Source organism: Perca flavescens, chromosome 7 (assembly GCF_004354835.1).
Source record: "Perca flavescens isolate YP-PL-M2 chromosome 7, PFLA_1.0, whole genome shotgun sequence".
NCBI classification, from domain to species: domain Eukaryota; kingdom Metazoa; phylum Chordata; class Actinopteri; order Perciformes; family Percidae; genus Perca; species Perca flavescens.
Window position 1 is genome coordinate 27,999,994 of NC_041337.1, and position 23,627 is coordinate 28,023,620.

The 23,627-nt window shown below is 43.7% G+C and overlaps 1 protein-coding gene across 2 annotated transcripts in view; it reads left to right on the forward strand.

The window, feature by feature from the left end:
* agrn (agrin) overlaps positions 1-23,627 on the forward strand; it is a 269,255-nt gene that overhangs the window by 92,355 nt on the left and 153,273 nt on the right. Inside the window, exons 1-2 of one of the 2 annotated variants that reach the window (XM_028582097.1) lie at positions 9,585-11,014; positions 16,206-16,244. In XM_028582097.1, coding sequence (XP_028437898.1) covers positions 10,837-11,014; positions 16,206-16,244 — 217 coding nt within the window. In that variant the 5' untranslated portion in view covers positions 9,585-10,836. Of the gene's footprint in view, positions 1-9,584; positions 11,015-16,205; positions 16,245-23,627 lie in introns of those variants that run through there. The other variant, XM_028582096.1, reaches the window with a different exon arrangement.

A 23,627-nucleotide genomic window follows, 5' to 3' on the forward strand; every position in this document is an offset into this window, starting at 1 on the left:
GAATAACTTGAGCACATGCCGTCTGATTAGGCATATAAATAATTTATGGTCGTTTCATTTATGGGCTGTGTCTCAACAAGGGGGTATTGCTTGCCAATTAATATTCCCTCTTTGCCCTCTATCTGAGAGGATCCAGCTCGATGTGCAGCCAGCAGCCGGTGACAGGCCGAGAGAGAAGGAAAAAGAAAAGAGAAGTGGAAGGGAGAAGTTCAATACTGTAAATGCAAATGAAAGGATCCCAGTGTATAATAGCTTATCACTGTCAGCTTTGATGTCAGAAAGCCGATCTGCTTGGGTACAGTATAAATACTGTGTGTCCCAGCGATATATGTTCTTCTGTCGTGCTATGGTCAAACAAAGGTAATGGCAACAGGAATAAAAAGCAGGATTCTTGATGTAGAACATCATCAGATAAGGTCTTTGATGGAGCTGGAATTTAAAAGAGTCTATTTCTACTTCCAGTCAACGTGCAATGTTTGGCTTCAGACATGCTGCTCATTAAATAACTGAATCCTTTTATTTGCAAGAAATGTAAAAAACAAAACTAAACAAAACAAAAACTTTCTGTCTTGGCATCATTCCTCATCTGTAGGCAGCAGCGTATCCCCAATGGCCTTAGCATTTTGAGCTCGAAATTACACTTTCCTGTATCTCTGACTTTTTTTAGTGTTAACTTCCTGAATGGGGATAATCAGGGCTCCCACGCAGTTCTCCTACCTCCTCCGTGTTCCCTCACATCTGCCCCAGGCTGGGTATCATTTCAACATTGATCGTGCCAATACACTGCCTGAGATTCCCACTACAATACTCAGCGCCTTAAGGTGTGTTCAGACTGAATACAACGTGAATTTTAGAGGTGGTTCCATGTTAAGTTGTAAAGTGGACATGGCAAATAAAAAATCTTAAATGTAAATGCATCCTCAGGCTTTACGACTCCAATTAATGAATGTAGAGAGACGAGGAAAAATAACACGAGAAACTGGAATTCCTGCTTTTGAGGTCAGACAGAGTCTAAGCCGCCACACATTACAGACACATATGTTGCTAGCTGCAACATCTGCACATTGGCTGTTTGAGGTGAATAAACACATACTGCAAAAACACTACAGTGGTGGCGTGGCCGGGTTGGCTCAGTGGGTAGAGCAGGTGCACATATACTTTTAATCTTATGCCTCGACGCAGAGGTACAGGGTTCAAATCTGACTTGTGACAATTTCCTACATGTCTTCCCCCTCTCTCTCCCCTTTCTCACGTAGCTGTCCTATCAATTAAAGGTGGGAAAAAAATAAAAGTAAATAATCTTTAAAAAAACAAAAAACACTCCAGTGGTCATATTTGGGTGAATAACGCTACTTTAAAAAATATCAGTAATAATATATGGCAAACTGCTTAATATATCAGTGTTGAATGACTAACTTATTCAACTATTTTAAATATAGTCTAAAGTTTCCCAAATTCGTATCAAGAAATATCAAAAGAATAAGTGAACAAGACTAAAAATGCCAACTTCTCATATTTGACACTTTTCAGACCGCACTCAAAGTATTGATGTTACATACAGTATCTACCTAGCCCTACTAGTGCGTCTTTATGTCCTCTGTCTACACCAATGAAAGGTAAGCTACTGAAGGGAATCTGCCATGTTCAAAGGACAGCTCCCAGTTCATAATGACTGGTCATCACCAGTCTCCCGCCGCTTTCTCCGCATGACGCGGCCAGTGTGACTTGGCCAGTTCCCCATGCCAGATGGCTGACTTGGCCACAGACTGACATCTGTATCATCCTTCAGCTCCATCAGCCTTTCCTGTGTAAAGGCTGTAAGAGCCAACCACTCCTCTGATTCCACGCTCCCAGCCTTCCTGCGCTGCTGCCACAATTGGCTCCATATGCCAGCCACATGAAGAAGTGTCACTCTGCACTCGCTCTGCATATAGTGGCCAGGTTGCTCTCTTTCTTTCTCCTCTTCCAACCTTTTCTTTTTCTTTTTCTGTCACTTTTATTTTTATTTATTTTTTGCAATTTCATTCTCTTTCTGTCATTATTTCTCATAATATAACTGTCTGTGCCATTGGAATAATTTCCTACATGGCTATAAGGAGAAATTGTTGGTGCTGATGACCTGAACAAACAGGGGCAAAGCAGTGGAGGACGGAGGATATTACATCCTGTAATCATTATTGTTGTGGGTGTTGATGTGCAGCAGGGGCTGGCTAGAGCGGAGATTGCTAATAATGAGTTAGTCCTTCCTGAATGAGTTCCTCTTCTTTTAGAAGACCAGTGGACAAGGAAGAAGTCAGTGGGCAGCAGGCCTGAGAACATAAGCCCTCAGGCTCGGATTGCCGTCTTCTGGCTTCAGGTGACCACTGAGGCAAGGAATATAATTCTCACCGTATGAGAGGGAACTGAACGTCCAGAGTGGACAGTTCCTAGATGAGGCCCCGGGCTAAGAGCTGGCTAAGAGTAGGCTGAAAAAGCAGTTAATTGCGGCGTGGGATGGAGTGGGAGAAAGAGGCTAATGTGGCCAGAAGTGGTACGTGTGCACAGGTGGATCATATTGACTGGAGACTCCTCTGTGGATGGTTGATCAGCTGGAGGACTGGCCAGCAGTCTAAACAGCGTTACCAGTGTTGTGCCTGTTGCCGCATATTTTGGGCGAACGTGAACTGAACGTACTGTATTACTGCCTGATGAATGTTACTGTGAACTCGTTCATTCTGGTGTCTCTGAACGGCACACTCTCTCAGTTTAACTTCGTTCAATAGGGTGCCAGATTTCTATAGAGCCTTCCAGGCCAAAACCCGGCTAAAACACACCATAAACCGGCCTTAATATGTAGCGGAAAAAACTCCCAATCTGGCAACACCAGCCACCAGTGTCGCACCGCTGCATGCGTCATCTGAACTGAATTGATCATCAGCATGAACTGATTGGATATGAAGATGAAATCTGACGCATAGTTTCAGTGTTAAAACTGATAAAATAATTGCTGGCTGTGGTTCTACATGGGCTGTGGTAATAATTTTGAAAAAGAATAGCTCGCAGCAACATATGGAAAAAAAGAACTATGAACTAGTTCATTTTTGGAACTGTGAACTTAGTTCAAAATTTTGAAGTATGAACTGAACTAGTTCATTTTAAAATTTGTGAACTGAACTTTGAACTAGTTTATATAGAAAGTGAACTTTCCCAACACCAGGCTTATTCTGTACCTAAATACCAGATGTCAAGATGACTCAAATGTTGATGACCATTCATGTTCAGATGTGGGCTGCATGTCACTGCTTTCAGTGTCATAGTGTACCCAAGCTGAAACCACATACTGGGCAATGTGTCACATTGTTAGTCACATTGTGTGGAGCCCACCTAGTGTGGGAACTCTCTCGATTGCACTTCCATCAACACTGCACAATAGTGCCATCTTCCACTGAGTCAGGAATAGTGTTGTCATGAACGCAGGGTTTTGATTTTTTTATTTAAATATTCAATGCTACTGAAATATGATGGGAGAAATCATTGAGTAATGTCACACCACATTTGTAACAGATTTTGCGCAGGTGTTTGTGTGCCTTTTGACATGGAAAGACATGGTGGAGCTTTTTTAAAGTGCCCATATTATGAAAAAAATCAGTTTTTCTGGGATTTGGGGTGTCATTTTGTGTCTTTGGTGCTTCCACACGCATACAAACTTTGAAAATAAATCAATCCATGCTGTTTTGAGTGCGATATGTGAACGTATATTCTGAACGTATCCTGCCCTCAGTCTCCGGGTGAGCTGTTCAAAATCTGCAGGGCTTTTTACATCACTAGCCAAAACGAGGTGGCTAACCGTAGCATGCTAGCGCTAGCATGCTAGCTCGTTCTGAATTACAAAACACTTCTACAAACACTAGTTCACCATAATCTACAAAAGAACTACTTACATGTCCCTCGTCTGCAGGTATTCCACGCAAAGTTGAAGGGCGCCCTCGTGTAGAAGAAGTCTCCCGGCTAATCCCGCCTTGTACTACTGAAGTTGTAGAAACAAACAGCTAGCTGATGTGATCCTTACGTAGCTACTGTGCATGTGCGCCTCCCAACAAAGATGGGATAGAAGTGGGATGCCTCACTCTGTAGCTAAAACAGAGAGCTCAACACACTGCACAGCAATGTGCAGTACAACAAAAATATGGTGTTTTCTGAAAATTAAACACAAGGAATGCAGATGTGTCCATACAGGAGTGCACATTCCTGGAAAAGTTCTTTTTAACGTGACGAGATTTTACTGTTAATCTGGCAATCATTGTAATGTAATAACCTTTCTCATAGTCTTATAAACTGCTGTGCAATGCATTAGCACCATGAAACTCATGGTTCTAGTACTTAAACTGGCCTCACAGGCAGGGCTAAAACAAAACACCAAATGAGGGAAAATGTTTTAGAAGAATTGTGGTCTTTCTTTCAGTTATGTAAAAAAAATTCATAGATCTGGAGAATCTATAACAAGGAACATTTCTTCTGTTCTGGAGACTTGACATTATTTAATGTTTATTTTTCTTTTAATTTGTCTCCCATCTGCAGCTTCTGTCCAAATTTTAAATGTGATTTCAGTTTTACAGATTGTGAAACAAGTATTGGGCATTTCCAAAATGAAGTACTTTTTCATCTATTTGTTGTGGTGTTGATGCTTGGTTGTCATGATAACACTAGCAAGAGAAGCGTCTTGTTTTCGTCCCTCATCATCATCATCTGTCGTTGTACCTCCCACTCTATTTCCTTGAGACCCAGTTCAGCAGAGGTTAATGCCGTTAGCCACGCACAGCTGTGAGAGGCCCTGGTCTCCTCGTTGCCTGATGAGTGCTGCTCAGTTCGCAGGCCCGATGACTGGGAAGTCTGGGAATCTGTTGCATGCTGCAGCGAAGTCTGACTTATGATGATTGGAGTTAATACCGTGGCGAGACACCCGCTAGCATCTCACCCGCCATAGCCCACTGGTTGAGGAGTCTGGGCATCCCTCCACCAGTCCGGCTGCACGGCTCGATGCACATGAAGAATTCAACATGGCCTTCTGATGTCGGCCTAATGTCCCTGAAAACGGAATTTGTGGCCTTGAATACATAGTTCGCTGTGGAATTAGATACATTTATAAGACGTGTCACTACACTGATGTAATGTGGGGCAGCTGGGCCATATAAATACATACCAGCAAATAACATTTCAATAGATCCTGATTGAGCTTTGAGACCCAGTTGGCTGAAATAAACCTCATTGCGGTAGATCTCTCATTATCTATGCATATACATGCACCAAAACACTACATGACAAATAATACAGTGAATTATCTTGAAAATGAGGCGCACATGAATAGTTGAGTGGGCCAGTAGACAGGCTTTAGTGCAGGCAATTACCAAATCCGTTCTAAATTTTAACAGACTTTATTCTTTTCATCGACATCATTAAAACACTCATTGACAATGGACAGCAGGAAAGGATGATCTCTAATGCCATTAGTGAAGGCAACAGCTTTGCTTTTGATAGCTCCTGCTTTGAGAAAATGGACAGAATCCCACTCTAATGGGGTGTTGATGTATTCATCAGCAGGGTTTTTTTTCCCACATGCTCTATTGTACAAAGCTGCTGTTGTCGCATTTAGCAATTGATCTTTGCACACAGTTTTCCCAAAACCGTTTTTCTTTTAATGAAAGATTCATCTAAGAACTCCAGTATAGTTTTGTTACTGAGCTTGAAAAAAAGTATTCTACCCAAAGTCCGACAGAGACACAGAGTAGCTAGTACATTAAGCCCGTAAACATCATCAAAACAGGTAGAATGACTTTGTTTTGTGTTCATTTATTTCACCTCTGAACCAGCAAATGCAAAAAAATGTGATAAATGAGTCCCTTGGGTGCTTAGTCACCTTTACTCTCTGTGAATCAGCACCGCAGTTAAAATGATGTTAATGCAAATATTTAGGTCATTGATCGCTGCCTGTAGGAGAGAGTTCTGCAGACGTTGGCTGGGTGTTGCTTGGCTACAGGGAAAGCATGCGGATCCTGTATTGCCTGTTTAAACCCACCTAATCGTATAAAATCAGTTGGAGTTAATACCTTTCAAATCTTAAAAAAAATAGATCTTTAGAGATTTGGTACATTTAGCTTGGTAAAAATTAGAAAATGCACACATATTCTCTCCTGCCCGTTAACGTCAGAGCACGGACCCCACACTGTTAAAGAAGCCTTGGGCTTTTTAATACAGAACAGTGTTGACTGCATACCATTTATCCACGCAAAAGTTGCAAAAGTATTACCGTATGTGATCTGACCCTTGACCCTGTGGAAGTGCAACTGGAATGTAGCTTGTATGTGACATGTATAGAGATGATGCAGAAAGAGAGAACATATCTCCTGTCATTCCTTGATGTTAGTTGATTTGCTTTAAATAGTTAATAACAGTATCTTGTATTAGACGAGAATCCTTTTGGCCTTTTTGGAGGATAAATTGTCATTCAGCAAAGGCAACAACTGTTTTCTCTTAGATCAATTAGCTCACCGCCGGCCAGCCAGAAGACCGGGACGTGCGCTGAGCTGCACACACACACACACACACACACACACACACACACACACACACACACACACACACACACACATACAATAACGCGCACACACACTGCTTTGATTGAAGCATCATGGTCAATTAGTTATTGAACTTGAAAAATGTCTCACTCCCTGCATAAAGAATAGCACACACATGAGCATATGCACACACATTTTTTTTTCCCTCCTGCCAGACCATTAAACAAGAGAGCAGCTCCTTTGACTCCTTAATGGAAATTGCCGTTTCAAAGCTTTCAGAGAGGGAGAGAGATGTTAACCTTGTGCGCTACTTGTGGCATTAAAAATGGATCAAAGCAGCTGAGCTTTGATGTCGACAGAAGATCTTATTTGGGTCGTGTGGCGGCAGAGTGCTGGGCCGGCTCCCTAGCGCCCTCTGCTGGGAGCACTTGGTGCTTGGTGTTAGGATGTGGCGGTGGTGTGCACTTTTAATTGTTTTAACCCCTCGCTGCACCAAAAATTCCCACTCGTGGAGACAATGAGCGTGATCATAAAGACACAGGCAGATAAAAGTGAAATGGGTGACAAAAGAGAGGCAACAAATGAGACGCCAGCTGTTTCCTTTTTCTTTCCAGTCAGTCCATCAATCAGGCTTTGTTTCCGCAATGTGAGACCTGATGTGGACTTTCTGGGGTATCGTGTCTGGAAGGGGCACGGATGGGGAGGCACCTCTTGGTTGGTGGTGTTGCTGATGATGTGGGGTGGACCCCTCAGCAGGCAGTCTTAAAACCTGGCTCCCCTCGTATTAGAGTCTCCCCCACAGAGCTCAGCTTAGGCCTGGGAATGAACACACTTTCCAAAGAGATAAATGACTTTGGGCGGAAGCGAGATCACCTTCATGTTGTGTTGTGTGAGCTTGTAGGCTGAAATCAGATAGAGACAAAAAGACAGGAGGCATTTTGCTGTGTGTATGTGTTTCTATCAGACAGAAAAGGCAATTGTGTGTGCATTCATGCAATTCCTCTGTGGATGCAGATTACGTGTGCACTGCCAGTGTGTATGCTTGTGCGCACCCTTGTGTGTGTGTGTGTGTGTGTGTGTGTGTGTGTGTGAGGGGGGGGCTGGAATGAACGGCAGAGATGGAGATGGAGACACAGATAGAGAGAGTGAAAAAACATAAATAATTGATGATAGATACCGCCTTGCATCTGGCGCCTGCCGCCGTTGACTTTGTTCAAAGTGGATATTGATGCAGGGGTCTTGCTAAAACAGTGTAACCACCCCTCTATTCTGACCTCATTATTACATTAGACGAGCAACAATGCATTGCTTTTAAAAAGGGCAAAATAATACATGCTGTGAAATAGATGCGTCCGCATCAGATCTTTTGCCAGATCTGCTGAATATTCTTTTTTTTTTGCCGTATTATTTAACATGGGGTGGGGGGAAGAAACCTAATCCTATTTGTCATGAAAGTGAGAAAAAAAAGGTCCAAATGGGATTGTTAATTAATTGAATATTGGCTTGTTTGTGTGGAACGCATGTAGACTTTCTCAGGCTTATTTTTGTACTTGTGGCACATATCTGTCAAAAACAAGTGGGCTAGGCTCTTTGGAGAGACTCAATATGTGATTGACTTTAATGTATTTAAGTTTTGCTCTCTCCCTCAATCTGCAGGCCTATTTTCTCTTGGTTTGCCTCATTAAATCTGTGGAAATTCTCCAGCTCTTGTGGAAGAGACTTTCTTTTGATTAGGCTATAAACAAATGGAGGAGTTGGTTGACATCTCCCAAGACCGTAGCCCTCTTTTGTTTTGCTGCTGCACTGTTGCTGCCCCCCTCCCCACTCTGACAGGACTCGAGTACTATTCCCCAAAGCCTTTATTCTCGCTCGTTTTCTTCTTTTTTTTTTTTTTGTTCCCTCACCCAACTCCGACCCCTCCTCCCCTCTGCCTTTGTTAAAGACAGCCCCTCAACCACTCCCCCACCTCTCTCTCCCTCTCTCTCTCTCTCTCTCTCTCTCTTGCACTGTCTCTCTCGCTCTCTCATTATGGGCTCATCCGTTCCGCTGGCTGAGGGCTGAGAGAGGAGCGCTCAGGAGGAGAGTGTTTGGGAAACCAAACTGTTTTCTGTTTTCTCCAAAAGAAAAAAAAAGAAAAGAAAAGGTGGACCGAAGTGTCAGGAGCTGCTTTTCCTTTTGCCAGCACTCCTCACTCCCGTTTACTTCCTTTCTCTCTCTCTCTCTCTCTCTCTCTCTCTCTCTCTCTCTCTCTCTCTCTCTCTCTCTCTCTGTATTGCTGCGTCTGTCTGCTGACTTCTGTCATTGACTCACTCCTCTCTGCTTCAACTGGCTGACTGAGTGCGCTGACACTGGGACCACTACCTGCTGCCTGGGGATTAAGCGCGCCATGAATACCCGGAGTCTAATTTGTTGTTTTGGCTGCCAGTGAATGTTGGATCCCCACAGAGGAGAAGCTGGTGCATAAATCCTTGCGGCCAGGACACTGAAGCGCCTCTGGACTAAAACAACCCAGTGAAAAGGGGACTGGATGCTTGAGGAAGCGTATAAAAAAAAAAAAAAAAAAAAAAGAGTCAACGAACCAGAGAAAGAAAGAAAAGCCCGGACAAGTTCTTTCCTGAAAGGCAGAAATAGCAGAAGCTGAATCAACTTAAGTCTTGCGAGGATCAGGGCGCAATGAGAACCTTTTCCTCTAATTATCTGGTTGGGATTCTCCATCTCGGTGCTGACACAAGGGACGAAAGCCCAACAAATCTGTGCCTCAAGCTTCTTGGTTGATTTCTGATCACACACACCGCTTTTTCTCCTTTTCTTTCCACGAGTTCATTCATTTAGATCGTCTCTGTGTTTTGCTGCTCGTCCGTAGCTGCTTGGGGGAGAAGACGGCTCTGCATTGACAGGTTGAGTGGGGATTGGCGATCCTTCTTCTCTCCAACTTTTTCTCCCTCTCCGCCACTTCTTCTGACCTGCATTCGGCACCAGTGGGGTCGGGGGGGGGGGGGAGTGGGGGCAGATGCTTACCCTCTCCATGAGACTGACCGGGAATTAAGGTTATTGAACCGAGGAGTGTCAGGCACGCAGGAGAGAAGGGGAGGAAAAACAAGCCATCTCCGTGAACGCGGGAGCATATGGTTTAGCGAGCGGCGGCCAGCTGCTTTCCAGCCATCCCGCTAATCACGCTACAGCTGATACAAGTTGCTCCGGTGACGGTGACAGGTTTGGACGGATCTTACGTGCCGTGGTCGCGTATCTATTCACCGTGCCAGACTATACAAAACAATAAGCAAAAAAAAATAAAAAATACCGAGCCAGTCTCCGGTGGATACAAAGAAGCAGTTGTGTTGAGTTAGAGGCGCTCTGGGCAAATCATTGCTCAGGAGAGGAGCTAACCTTTGTTGCCCCAACAGGCAACAGCCACAGGGAGGCTAAAGGAGATGCTTGGCTGTCATCTCTTAGGAAAATACTTGTGACACATGTTGTTGGTGAGCACCAGACCTTGGCTTGGTGTTTTCAAGGCTTTTTGACAAGTAAAGGAGTGGGAGTGCTCTGAGAAGCTGCATTCCCAGACCCCTTTCACGTCCATACAATTACCAGTCAGGGTCACTGGGAGAGGGAAAGGAGAGGATTGCATTTGTGGATTTACTGTCAGCCTGCTTGGAAGTTTTTTCCCGTGTGGATATCTGACAATTTAAAACACCCACATCCTAACACACAAATTTCTGGCTAAGGTACATCTCACACACATACATGCCAAAAGCGCACTGACGCACAGTTACAAACACATTATCACCACCCACCTAAAACCACACACATGTTTGCACTGTAAGTATAAACCAATTCACAACACACACACACACACACACACACACACACACACACACACACACACACTTAGTCACAGATTTAAAGCCCATTAGTTTTTTTCCTAGTGGACAGCAGAATGGAGGTCGTGTGGACAGGTGGGGGGCTGTAGGAGTCCAACATCCCTGTCCCTTTCTCCAAATGGATGTTATTATCTCTAAAAATGTGTTGCTTGGAAACCGCTGAAAGCTTGCTGCTGCGATTCTCTGACAGAAACGGTCACCGGGTCCTCGCCACGGTGCACAGCTGGAACCGCAGCTGAAACAGCGGCCATTACGAGTCTTTTTTTTGGGGTGCTTTTTTCTTTTATCTTCATCTTCATCCTCTGCTCTACCCCGCCGCCATCATTTTTTCCAACGGGTCTTTGGGCACCCCTCGTCGCCCTCCTCGTCCCGTCATCTCCTCCACCCTGGAGGGGAGGGGGTCAATGGAGTGGAGCATGAGCGGGTGCCACTATCCCTCGCCACCGCCACAGGAGCAGGACCGCAGGTACCAACACAAGGTGTCCCTGGTGGTGCGCTACTTCATGATCCCCTGCAACATCTGTCTGATCCTGCTGGCCACATCTACACTGGGCTTCGCGGTGCTCCTGTTCCTCAACAATTGTACGTTGGTTCATCAGAAACACACACTTCTACTTTCATAACACCTCAACGTATGGGTCAGTGCTTGGCCATAGAATGCTTGCTATAAACCCCTATTTCAAAGTATTGGTGCGGCCTTACAGACAGAATTTAGCTGGGAATAAATTATTTTGGTTTGTACATTCTACACAGTTTTTGCATTGAATGTCTTCGTTGAAACAAATACCGAGCTCACTTTACTTCTCATGACAGCCTTATCTGCACTTGAGGTAGGGACTCAGGACACCTAAAGTCTCAGCCCCCCTTTCCTTGTTTCTGCGTCTGTACTGTAGGCTTGTGAAAATATCTTATGTTTCTTCTCCAGACTTGGCATTTACTTTGAACTACGGGATGGAGTATTAAAAGGCAACTAAATGCCTTTGGCGGATGATAACATGTCTTTTGGCCTGGAAAGCCTTAATCCCTCCTGTCATCTGCCCCCGCTGCATTAGTCTTGTCCCACTTTATATTGAAAGTATTGTGGCTCATTAAGAGCATAATGTTCGTGCAGTTTAGCTACTGTTGGCAGTTTTGACGGTCACCATATCGGTAGATTCTTGGGTCAAAGACAAAGTGAGATAATTGCTTTAGTTTGTCTTCCATTAAACCCCGTGCTGGGTATCATTTGTATTCACAATATGAGTTTATGAATTCATCAAAGATATGCAACCATTTTATTTATTTTTTTACATTACTGGCAACCGCACACCTTCAGCTGCCCCCCTCTTCCATTTGCCTGTCTGTGTTAACACTAACTTATTCATTCTCCTCACTCTCTCACAGACTTACACAAGTCTATTTTTGAGTGCCTTGCCAGATTAGACTGTGTTAAAGGTGAATGTCCTCTCAACTATCCAAAGTGGGCTATTATTTATGCAAGACTTGTGCAACATAATCACTTGCACATCATTATAAGTAAGTAAATAAGTTAATCAAGCGGTCGTTTTGGGGTTGAAGTGGGAATTTGAGCAACCCTTTTAGGGGAGAGAGGCTCGTTAATATTCTTTAGCCGTGGTTCTTGTTCCATGTCAACCCTGTTATCAGGCTGTTGACTTTTCAGCCATGTAGAAGGCAAAGTCCCCATATCCCGGAGGATGCCACTGCATTAGATGCACCTCTTAGCATTTGTCTACTTCTTTTCTAGGTTTGTGTCTTTCTATCGTCTTTCCTTCTCCGGCTAATTGGTGGATGTTGGTGACCAGAGCAGTCTGATCCATTTGTAACCTCGCTGTGTTACTGAATCAATTTCAGCCAGACAGATTCTAATAGATTTAATACAAACTCCGTTAAAGCGGGCCAATCTTCACCTCTCAGATGAGAAATGTGCGTTGGAGGAACTGATGAAATGAAAGGGGCTCTTTTATGCTGCCAAGAGCCCTCGCCGTGTGGCCACAGGGACTGCTGGACAGGATGGTGATAGTGCTGGTGGTGATGACGTTTGTGTTTGGATGTGTGTGGGGAGGGAGGAGGGGTGTTAGAGGAGCAGTGCAACCTCAGATTCTCTATTTCTATTGTCACCATATAGGGTGAAGCATGCCCACACACACGCAGTAACCCCCACAAAATCCTACCGTCTGCCAACAGAACCCACACAGAGACACACTCTTGGTTTATCATTCTGTGTGACTATACATCAACCGCACCAATAGGGAAGATGACACACATTCAATGATACATACACACACTCCTCTGCATGCACATGGCTAAATGCCACAGTCAGACACGTATTGATTTGCTGAAGATACAGTATAAGGTGAATGATGGCCATGTTCTGGCATTCACACGGGCACGGGAACTCACGCTTTGCTGGGTGCAGAGGGAGATGGGAAAAGCTGATATGTTTATGGAAAGACCTTATCTTGTCCTTTCATTATGGAAATTTGACAAAATCGTTTAGTGTCGCCCTGCGCTCTGTACGCCACCTTTTCTGTCAGGCTCTTTCTGATTCGCCCTTTTTGGTTGTGTGTATTTATGCATGCTTACGAATGCGAGGCAGGAAGTACAGCTTGTGTGGATGTCTGTTTCTGTGCGTGCTCCTTTACCCTCTCAGCAGAACTTCAATATTTTCCTCGTGCCAATTTCTGTTTCACTCGTTTTATATGTTTTCTTGAAATCCCCCCCAGATGGAAATCAGTTACCGTCATGACTGACTGGGAAACGGCCTCAGCCGACACTTCATTATTCACCTCTAGCACCAGCCTCGCCTCGCCTCTCCCCTCTCCTCATTTTTTCTCTCTCACGCACACTTTCTCTCTCTTTCTCCCCCGAAGCCCCGACTGTTGACAAGCAATTTTAAGTGAGCCTAAATTTAAAACTCAGCTGTGTCTTGGGACGCCGACGGGTATCGCAGAAGTCCTGAAAAGGCTTTGGCGCAGTGGTTGACGGAGCCCCGGAATAATGTGTTAGTGGGGTAATTGATGTGATGTGTTTTATCTTCCTCATTATCCCTCACAGTGCAGAGACGTCAGAGAGATGGCTGGGTGGCTGCACATCCTTTCTGAGTGTGTGTGCGTTCGATGCTGGCAGCTCTGACAACTCACCGGAGCTCTGCTTCGTGACACAGTTGAGCTGAGTTGACTGCGAGAGTGCAGATGGTTGTTTGGTTGACTTGTGCTCGGTACTCCGGTGCCCTGGTACACTGTGACCAGTGTATCGTGATGGCCTTGGAGGTAACACATTGTCCATTTGGTGAAGTTCCCTGGCAAGTGATGATGACACCAGAATCATTTCTGTAGATCAGTACTCGTGCTTCCTGATGGCTTTTTTTTTATGGTGATTGTTTGTATTAGAAAAAGGTACAATGGTGCTGGATATTATGGGTGGGAATCACCAGAGGCTTCACTATACGATATCATCACGATCGCCACAAGATAATATTATTGTGATTTTAAACATATTGCAATGTTCTGCCATATATTGCAATTTATTACCTTTTTTTCCCCCCAATTTCAAATTATGTCCCCAAAAGGAAACTTTGTCAATAGGGTTGGGTACCAAAACCCGGTTCCACTATGGAACTCTTTTTTTTGTTTCTCCCTTTTCTGCCGAGTGGCACACGTGCCCGCTCGCGGTGTGAAGCGCGTGTCCTAGCTATTCTCCGCCATGCTACTCTACTACTATCACTGCTGATAGACGGCTTTTTGTACACGCTACGAAACGGACGTAAAACTAAAAAAATAATACCGTTAGCTAGCTACCGTAAATGTAGGCTACTTTTAAAATGGCATATTTTCCCTCTGGGCTCACCAAAACGGACGTAAAAGCATATTAACTATTCACTGCACGTGTTCGCTAGTAAACATATTACACTTGCTCTTCTAGTCTATTGGTCAGGACAAGACCCTGTAGCCTGGTGGTGGGGGAGGCGGGACAGCCTCCCCAAATTGTCTGTCTTTTCAAACTCATACCTGTGTGTGAAAAGGCCTCTTGGACACCATCTGAGAGAGTTTTCTCCTGTGCAGGACCTGCCATAAGTCAGGAGAGCTGTCGTATCTTGCCAGAGAAGGCAAATATGGTCATTTTTCTGCATAAGAACTGCTCAAGTTTGAAGCTGGTTGGCATACCAACTCAACAACATTTATTTTGTTGTGACTTGTTAATAGTGTAACTGTTATTTATTGTTAAATTATTGTAGTTATGTGTTAGGTGACTTAGGTTTACTTATTATATATTTAAGTACTTTAAAACGTTAATATATTGTTAAATTTAAATAATTTTCAAATAAAAAAAAACTCCAAAAAAGAGCCTTTCTTTGATGTCATTTTGCATTTCGGTTTAGGAATCGTAATCGTTTTAAAAGTACCGGTTCGGCATCGGAATCGTAAAAATCCAAACGGTGCCCAACCCTATTTGTCAACATCTGTTTTATCCAAAAAGATACATTTTTCTGTTTGTTTATCTCACTTCAATTTTATTGCTGCAAAATGTATATGTAGGTATTGTCAAGCAGACAAACTGTGCTATATTGGGTTTTTTCCCCCACCCGTACTGGATATGTTTAATTTTCCAACATGATGTCACTCTTCTTACTTTGCTTTTAGCTTTGTATCATTCAGTGCCATATGTCTTTGGTATCTGTATGCACTTTGCATAATTGCCAAGCTAACCAACAGGCAGATATCCAACAGCTTGATGTTTCCTGTTCAGTGCTGAATTGATTTTGTTGCCTAATCAATTAGCCAATCAACAAAACAAATATTTACCATAACCTAAAAAGGCGAGCAGTCGTTTAGGCAAAAAAAAAAAAACAGCCTCTCAAATGTTAGAATTTGCTGCTTTTCTCTTCTCTCTTTTCTTATATTGTAAATTAAATATATTTTGGTTTGTTTGTCGGAAAATATAAGCAATTTGAAGACACCCCCTGAGGCTTTGGCTATTTTGTAGCCTAAACAGTTAAAGGTATAATTATCAGATTAATCAACAATAAAGGTACATGTTAGTGCAGCCCGATTTCCGTTTGTGCATGGTATTTGTTTTGTCACTAAGAATATCCCCTATTTCCCTGCTATACAATGTGATTCAAACTATATGGTCTCCATGCACAGTCTGCATTACAGTAAACTACTATGGATCCATTGCTTGGTCAAGATTGTCAAGCGTTAAGGTGTCAAAACTGCAAAGGGCTCCAGTTTCATGAGGTCTTTCCCCTGAGTGTTACTCTATACTCAGTCATTTGACACTACAGGTCTTGTTTTATGGTTCCCACAAACCAGCAAGCCGTATGTCATCATCTGCTGGGTGTTTACTTGGAGAGTAGCATGATGTCATTTGATATTCTAAGGTGGTGGGGGGGGGAGAGATTTGATTTATTCTGCATATGGTTGCTGGGGGGGTGGGGAAAACTGAGTACGTTTTCGCTGATGTGATCACTGCTGTGGAATTTCAAATCTTATCTTACACTATTCAACCCAAAAGAAAAGCAGATCCATTCCTGTGTGTTTTTACCATTCTCATGTGCTCTCATTGTATCAAAAGTCATGCGGTGTGGTTTGGGATGAGAAGACCATAAAAAAAAAAAAAAATTATGATATCTATCGCAGAAATGCACTACTGTTGATTAGCTCAGCTGGGTTCCTGCAGGGTAGCAACTCAATTACTTGGCCTGCACCCCTGGGAAGTCTGTGAATTTCCCCCCAAACTAAAAAACGATTTCTTTCTCTTTTATCTCTTTCAGACAAACCTCCTCACTTCACTCCAGCCCAGCCTCCTGATGGTAAGTCCTCTGTGGTTTCTCTCTGCTCGCCTCCATTGTCCGCTGGTGTTTTGGGGTTGTATCTGCGAGTAATGACCTCATACAGCAGTTCCCTGCCTTTTTGAAGTGGCCAGCCGTCTGTGCGCTGTGCCAGATTTGGCTGCTCTCGCTTTTGGTTTCTACACAGTTGGTATGGTAGGCACGTGGCCAGGTCTGCTCAGGGCTTTGATGTGAGAAGGATCTTTTGATGACTTGATTTGATCTGCTTCGCACGGCTAGTTGGGCTGATGTTCAATACCTGTTACTACAGCAGCATTCACATCCTTCTGATAGGGTCTAATGGGATAATCCACCCCCTTTCCCTGGGTATTCTACATTACCTGAGGTTTGTAGGCCAGGAGCGTAGAGCAGCACCATCACCTCACCTTGTTAGCCGCGTCCTCTCCTCCTGTCCCATACATATAAATCTTTGAAATGGGCGCTGCATTGTTTAAGTTGTTTACTGGCCCAGTAACATGAGCTTTTAATTAAAAAAAGCAACACATTTTTTCCAAAACAGTGTACCTCAGCAAGCTTTAATTGGAGGAAAACATCTGGTTTTCAAGCTGCTATCATGAATATTTATCAGAGGCAGCGCACTGAGAAAGTGTTTGATAGACTTTTGTGTCGTATTTTCTTTATACTGCACTGCCAGCCAGCCAAGAATGGACTCCTACTAGTTCTGAAGGTGTTTGTATCATCCTGCTTGTTTGCGGGCTACAAAGCCAGAGGTTTGGAGGGATGAAAACACGAGGAGAAAATGTTCCTAATGTTGCAGCTGGCCAGCTGATGTCAGGGACAAAAGGCAACAGTGGGGGCTTTCAGAATCTGTTTCTGGTAATTGCTCAATCACTCGCCCCATAGGCCAGCTTGTTTGGAAAAGCGGTTTGCGAAAGATGTCAGCTTTAAAAAATGTATCAAATTAGAGGTGGTTTATGACGAATGGGATTGTCTGTCAGGGTCGGCACAATAGGCTGTTCACTGTCGATATGAAATGGCTGGGGCGTTTTGGCTTCAACAAATGATTGGGCTTGATTGGAGAGTTTTTTCAACTCTGCCTCACCTCAACACCTGAGGAGTGTGCAAGTATGTCTATTTTTTCTCTTTCGTGCCTCACGTCAAAAAACACTGGAGATCCAATTGGAGCCGGCGCAGTTTACAGCAACTATTTGTTTTTGTTTTAATGGCAGATGAAATTGTCTTGACAAATGATTATATCTCACAGAAAGGTCTGTTTTTTAAGCAAATATTGCTGTAAAATGTGGCTCTCCACTGGGCAAATGAGAAACTGTGTGCATGCAGGCAGTGAAGCAAGCCCATTTCTGTCTTCCATTGAATTTCCACCTACAAAGGAAATAACGCCCTGCTTATCGATTGAGCCACTCATTTCCCATGTATTAAAGTTTTTGCTGTCTGAGGGGCACAGTTTGTTTCTGCACTAGTCAACCATTTAAAAGCTGCTGCTAGCCCTTAATTACATTTCCAATAGTTCTGTAGGCTTTACATCAGCAGCCTATGCTCTTTTAATATGTCTAGCAAAACAAAAAGCAAAGCCTCCAATCAGTGGGGTAAGCCTGCCCTGTGGGACGCAGTTTCTCTGGGTCATTTAACGCTGGAGAGATTAGTGAGACAATTAGAGTTGGCCCAAATAAGACAGTAGGCCACTTTTTGGAGACGCATGGTTTTAGTAGTGGCGGAGGGGCGATTTAGTAGAGAGCACAGGCCTCGTTCTACTGAACTTGTCCTCAGTGCCAAGGGTGCTCTGCTCCCCACTACTTAATTACAGGAAGTCACAGACAAGATACCAAGAAGTCTACATTTTTATACAGCCTAATTTGTCTCTGAACTGCCGTTGATGAAACGTCTTTATTAGCATGAGGAGATTCTGCAGAAAGTAAAGGAATTTGTTCTGCAAATTAGTGGGGAAAATGCAGGTTCGGCACAACATAAGCAAAACTCTTAGATGATATTTATGGTGTGCGCCACCAGCAAATAGCTGACAAATCCTCCCAAATGAATAGCCTATAATCACCGGTCAAAATAAGTGACGGAAGTCACAAAGCAGCTGTTAATTAGGCTTTTTCTTTGAAAGCTCAAAGCGGCAGTTGCTTGGCTCAGGCCACACTCATTATTGCTTGTTGTCTCCTGATAATAAGACAGTTGTTGCGCATTTGGCCAGAGCTAGAAAGCTCAAAGACTTGCAGCTTGAGGGATTAGTATTGGTCTTTGGAAAGAAGGTCGACTCAGAGAAATGCTTGATGAACGAGGCTCTTGGCCCTCAGTTGTCTACATCCAGAGTTTGTGCAGTGGTTAAGGGCATAGCAAGGAGGCAGTGTTAATTAGAAACAATCTTTGGTCGTATTTTATTTTATTTTTTACTTCACCAGGTATTTGTCATCGGATTTATGGAAAATCTAGTTTTTAATTGAACTTGGACAAAGAATAGATTCACATCTTTAGTTCTGTCTCAAGGACTTCAGGCTGAGAGGAATATCAGGTGTACTGTAGACTGCTCCCTTGAACTATCCTTCAGTTCATCCTATCACAACCTTAGGTGACTAAACACTGGCCAAACGTGATCCGAATAGGCCGGAGACTCAAAAGAAAGGACATGTAATAAGTTAAGCCTCAGTTCAGAGGTCTTCTGTGACTGTAGCCGTCTCCAGCACAGCCTGCCTGGCTTCAATTGCGCTTTTGTCACTGACGGTGCTCCCCAGAGGATGCTCCATGCTGACAGACAAAATACACTCTTGGACTGATTTGATCTAAGATGGTGGAACACCTAAATAAGAGTGCCAGGAGGCTCACTTACACTTTAAGAACACTACCCAGTCCTAAAGAATTGACATAAATCTTTGTCAGCTCTGGGAGAATACAGCGCTCCACACCCATTACCCACTCAGATGTAAGGACGGACACACACACACACACACACACACACACACACACACACACACACACACACACACACACACAATAATTTATTCTGCCGGAGCCTTTCTCTGTGTTCTTGACAGTAAGCCTAACTCAGAGAGAGGCAGAATTAATTACGGCTCCTCGGCCTATCTTAATTAAATCATTTCACATCATAGATTTCACACAACAGAGGCAAAATATCTACCTCATCTTTTAGCCGGGGCGGGGTTACTGGCTGAGAAGGTCTAACATCAAGATATCAAAGGTAAAGTTGCCTCTTCTGTATTACGATTTCACAGAAGAAGTGTCATGTCCGGCTTTTAAAAGAGAGCAGCTTGTTAGACCACTATTGCGGAGGCCGCTGGGGGAAAGCGGAGGGGGTTGAGGCAGCCTTGACTTTATCAACAGAAAAGTTTGTTGCCCTTTTAAAGCACACACTTTTTAAATGACACAGATGAACTCTATATCCTCACCTTGGTCAGAGTAGCCTGTCTCGTTTTGTGTCGGTGGCATCAGCAGATGCTTACGTGAGCGTCTGAAGGGCTCTGTAAGTAGTTTTTTTTTTCCATAAACAAAGGTAAACGGCAATGGGATTAGCCAAATCTGGTCAACCCCCACATCTAACCATCCGTCTTTGACAGCTTTCACATTCAGGCTTGCCTCACCTCACCTCACCTCCGCTTACCCGGTATTGATCTGTCAAAATAGGTTAGAAGCAGTAGTCCAAAGAGAGAAAAACAAAAACATCAACCAAGAAGAAGAGAACTGAGGTATACTCAGGCTCAGTAATGTGCAGCACTATTTGCTTTTGATACCCTATGACAAGGAGTAATTATTGACACAGTTTGCAATGCGGCTTTGCTTTGATATGTCCCCCGGCAGCCAGCGTTGATGCAGGTTATTCTCGGACCTTGGACCTTGTAAGGATCAGCAGTTCTTTGATGTGGACACACAACACACTGAGCTATCTGCGGCTCTGATCTGGAAGCTGTCAGCCAGTAACTCTTATAGCCATGTCTGATTTGTTGGCATTAGGCCTCTCTGTGATGTACAATAGAAGCTAGACAGAGGTGTGATCTGGAGTATTGCAATCCCAATATCCGCTTCAGTTTGGCTTTTTTTAACGTCCTCTTGTTGCCATGTAAATGTTAAAAGGTTATGACAAATTGCATGGAAATCAGTTATCAATGTGTGTTTTTAGTAAAGCCTTTAGTACATATTTCACTCATGAATATGCGTTCACACTGATGAAAGCTTCCTGTGCTGGCAACTTTCCTTTTGCCCTGTTAGACGCACAGTAAATGTATCCACACTTGACAGATTTCCTTCTTCCTCATGGCAGAGAAAGAGATTAAAAAAACAAACGACATAAAAAAAATGCAGCAGTATGTCACTATGCCGAGTCTCTGAAATGAAACGGAAAGAATGACATTAGTGGGATAAACAAAACCATATCGACAGTGTGAATCCATGTGAGCTAATTAATAGTTTCTAGCTGCTTATCCAAGCCCTTATTGCTCAGCATGCCCGTGCAGAGGGGCGGTTGAAAACCCAAACCTTCCCAGCTCTTTGTCATATATTGGAAGTAATTAGCGTGCAGAACGGCCTAATGTTGCCTTAAATGGGCTCTCTACGTTCTTCGCATTGTTGACGGTTACGGCAGCCATTCAGCACCAGTGAAAGGCCACGTCGCTCATTCCCTCTCGTTAACACAGCAGCAAGTTATTTTAAATCGGGACTCAGTTGTCACTGCATTTTAATCTGTGATGGGTAGGTGCTAATTTAATTGTTTGGTGGCGATGTCAGAAAATAACCACACAGGGAAGTGTAACCAGCGGAACGAATTTCATTGGCAGGTTGTTAATTAGAGGAAAATAAGTGGCTTGCGGTGTCAACGTGTTGCTGAACAAAATTGCGCTGATATCCTGCTATTAGCCGAGTCTTGCATCCCAGTCGGTGTTTTCCCTATTAAGAAGTGGAAGTTATTGGAGCGTTTTGCTCTGTGCAGACAATATCCACACTGTATACACAGATACTGTATATGTCATAGTTTTCTGCAGAAGCAACGTTTGCTCTGAAAGTCAGGCATCTGCAGTTCAGTGCTCTCTTGTTCTCTCTCGTTCTGCCAGAGAGACACACACACACACACACACACACACACACACACACACACACACACACACACACACACACACACACACACACACACACACACACACTCTAACTCTCTTGAACATTTCACCCCTTGCTTCTTGTTTTCCTTCACTCAGCTAGAAACATTGTTTACAGATTGCAGTTGAACCTCAGGCTGTGTGAAGGAACACACATACACTCCTGGCAAACACACATTACAGAACCCCAAACATCCGATTTTACAGTTTCTATCAACTTTTATCCATCAGTGTGTATGTGCTTTGGATTCGTGCGTGCGTGCGGGCGGGCGTGCGTGCGTGCGTGCGTGTGTGTGTGTGGTATGCGTGATAAATTTGTTGCGTGTGCATACACAGGGAGGGCAGGAAACTATCCATTCTGAACCTCCCACCCTCAACCTGACACACACCTGACACACACACACACACACACACACACACACACACACACACACACACACACACACACACACACACACACACACACACACACACACACACACACACACACACATTTTAGGCTGGAATGACGCCCTTGCCTCCCTCAAATGATCATTTTTAAAGTGGAGATATTGTTTGTGTGTCTTCTGTACCAGTTAATTTTTGAATGTCATTGTTAGGGATGTAATAGTACACCAAAGTCACCACCCGGTGCGAGTCCGGTACAGCGGATAATAACCCAAATATACATAAGGATCCGTTTCTTTTCATTTATTTTGAACAGACAGTAGTGCAAGTGTCAAATACAGACCGAATCCTCTTGCTGGGGACTTGCTGGGGGAACTATTTCATTCTAAAAATAAGGAACATTTCAAACATGTTTGTATTACACTGTAACACCGGGCAAACTCTTCCAATTAGCAGCAGGTCACAATAGACTATAAAACTGAAAGAAACTCTTATGCTGTGAAATTTAAAACATGAAAATACATAGAATAGAATAAAAAATGAAACGTGTGCATTAGGAGGAGTGTTTTAATTAGTTCCACCTTGGCTATATTTGAACATTCAAAGCCCCCAAAGATGTATCATCCCGGTGTTTGGCACATCTGGGTGATGCTGTTAAATGTTCGATGTGTTTCTACTGTACGTACCATACAACAGTAACGTCATACACAGCTCCCTCTCTGTCGCTGTTGTAGCTAACTGGGAACCTACAGGCGGGTCTTCCAGCTCGTTTTCATTTGCGCTTGTGACTGACCATTGCACGCCAATCCGCTGGTTGTGCTAACATTAGCACGTGTTGCTCATGGCGTATGGCTAAAGGTTTCTGGGCGGAAGTCGCACTTGTGAACTTTGGTTCAACATTACATCCATCAAACTAAATTACTCACCGTGTATTTTGCATGCGGCTGGTCACCCCCGGACCTTGACTCCCCGACCTCGACCCGGGCCGTGACGGTTTTTGCGCGAATACATGAAACGTTACAGCCATAGTTGTCATGGCAACCAGATGTGCACAATTACAGCACACTGACACATGGCCCAGCAGCATGTCAGCAACACCATTTACACCCGGCACACACAATGCAGATACACGCACACACAAACACGCATGTGTGTCTGTGGAGCGTGCTGATTGCTGCCCTCTCACTGTGCTGAGATGTATGTAGCACAGATGTATGACACAGAGGGCAGAAGCTATTGAGACAGAGAGAAGAGAGAAACCCAGAAAATCACTATTATCTGAATGTTTCTGTTCGGCTTTTTACCTCAGTATAAATAAATATATATATTGGAGCTGGGGGAGTGAATAGACACAACATATGATATGCTACAGTACAGAGCCAGCCAGGGCATAGTGGGGTAAAGACACAGTACACTGTTTACCCACCTGATTATATGTATGTGTAATGTAAGTTCTGGACTTGCTGAATTTGAGATTGCTGGTTTCCCCCTCAAATAAGTTCTAAGAGCTTAACTTAACTTGTAAATGTCCTTTTTTGGAAGTTTTGACACTGGCCCTGACACTGTATTGCCCTGCTACAGAGACAGTGGACATGCATGTGGTTCTTTTCATAGTAAACTGGATGTCTGCTTACATGGACGTGTGTTCCACACGTGCAGATTCCATGCTTTTAGGTGCGAACACGACAAGTCATAAACTTGTCGCAGAACCAGGTTAAAGAAAAGGTAGGCCTATGTTGCGAGCACACTCATAACTACGCAAATATGTATATATATGTTTGGGCTCAGGTGGTCAGCGGCGAGAGATAACGTGCCATTCAACTTAAAAATGAAAACAAAATTCATCATTGAGGCGGTCAGAGTGAGACACTCTTCTTCCCTGTTGTCATTA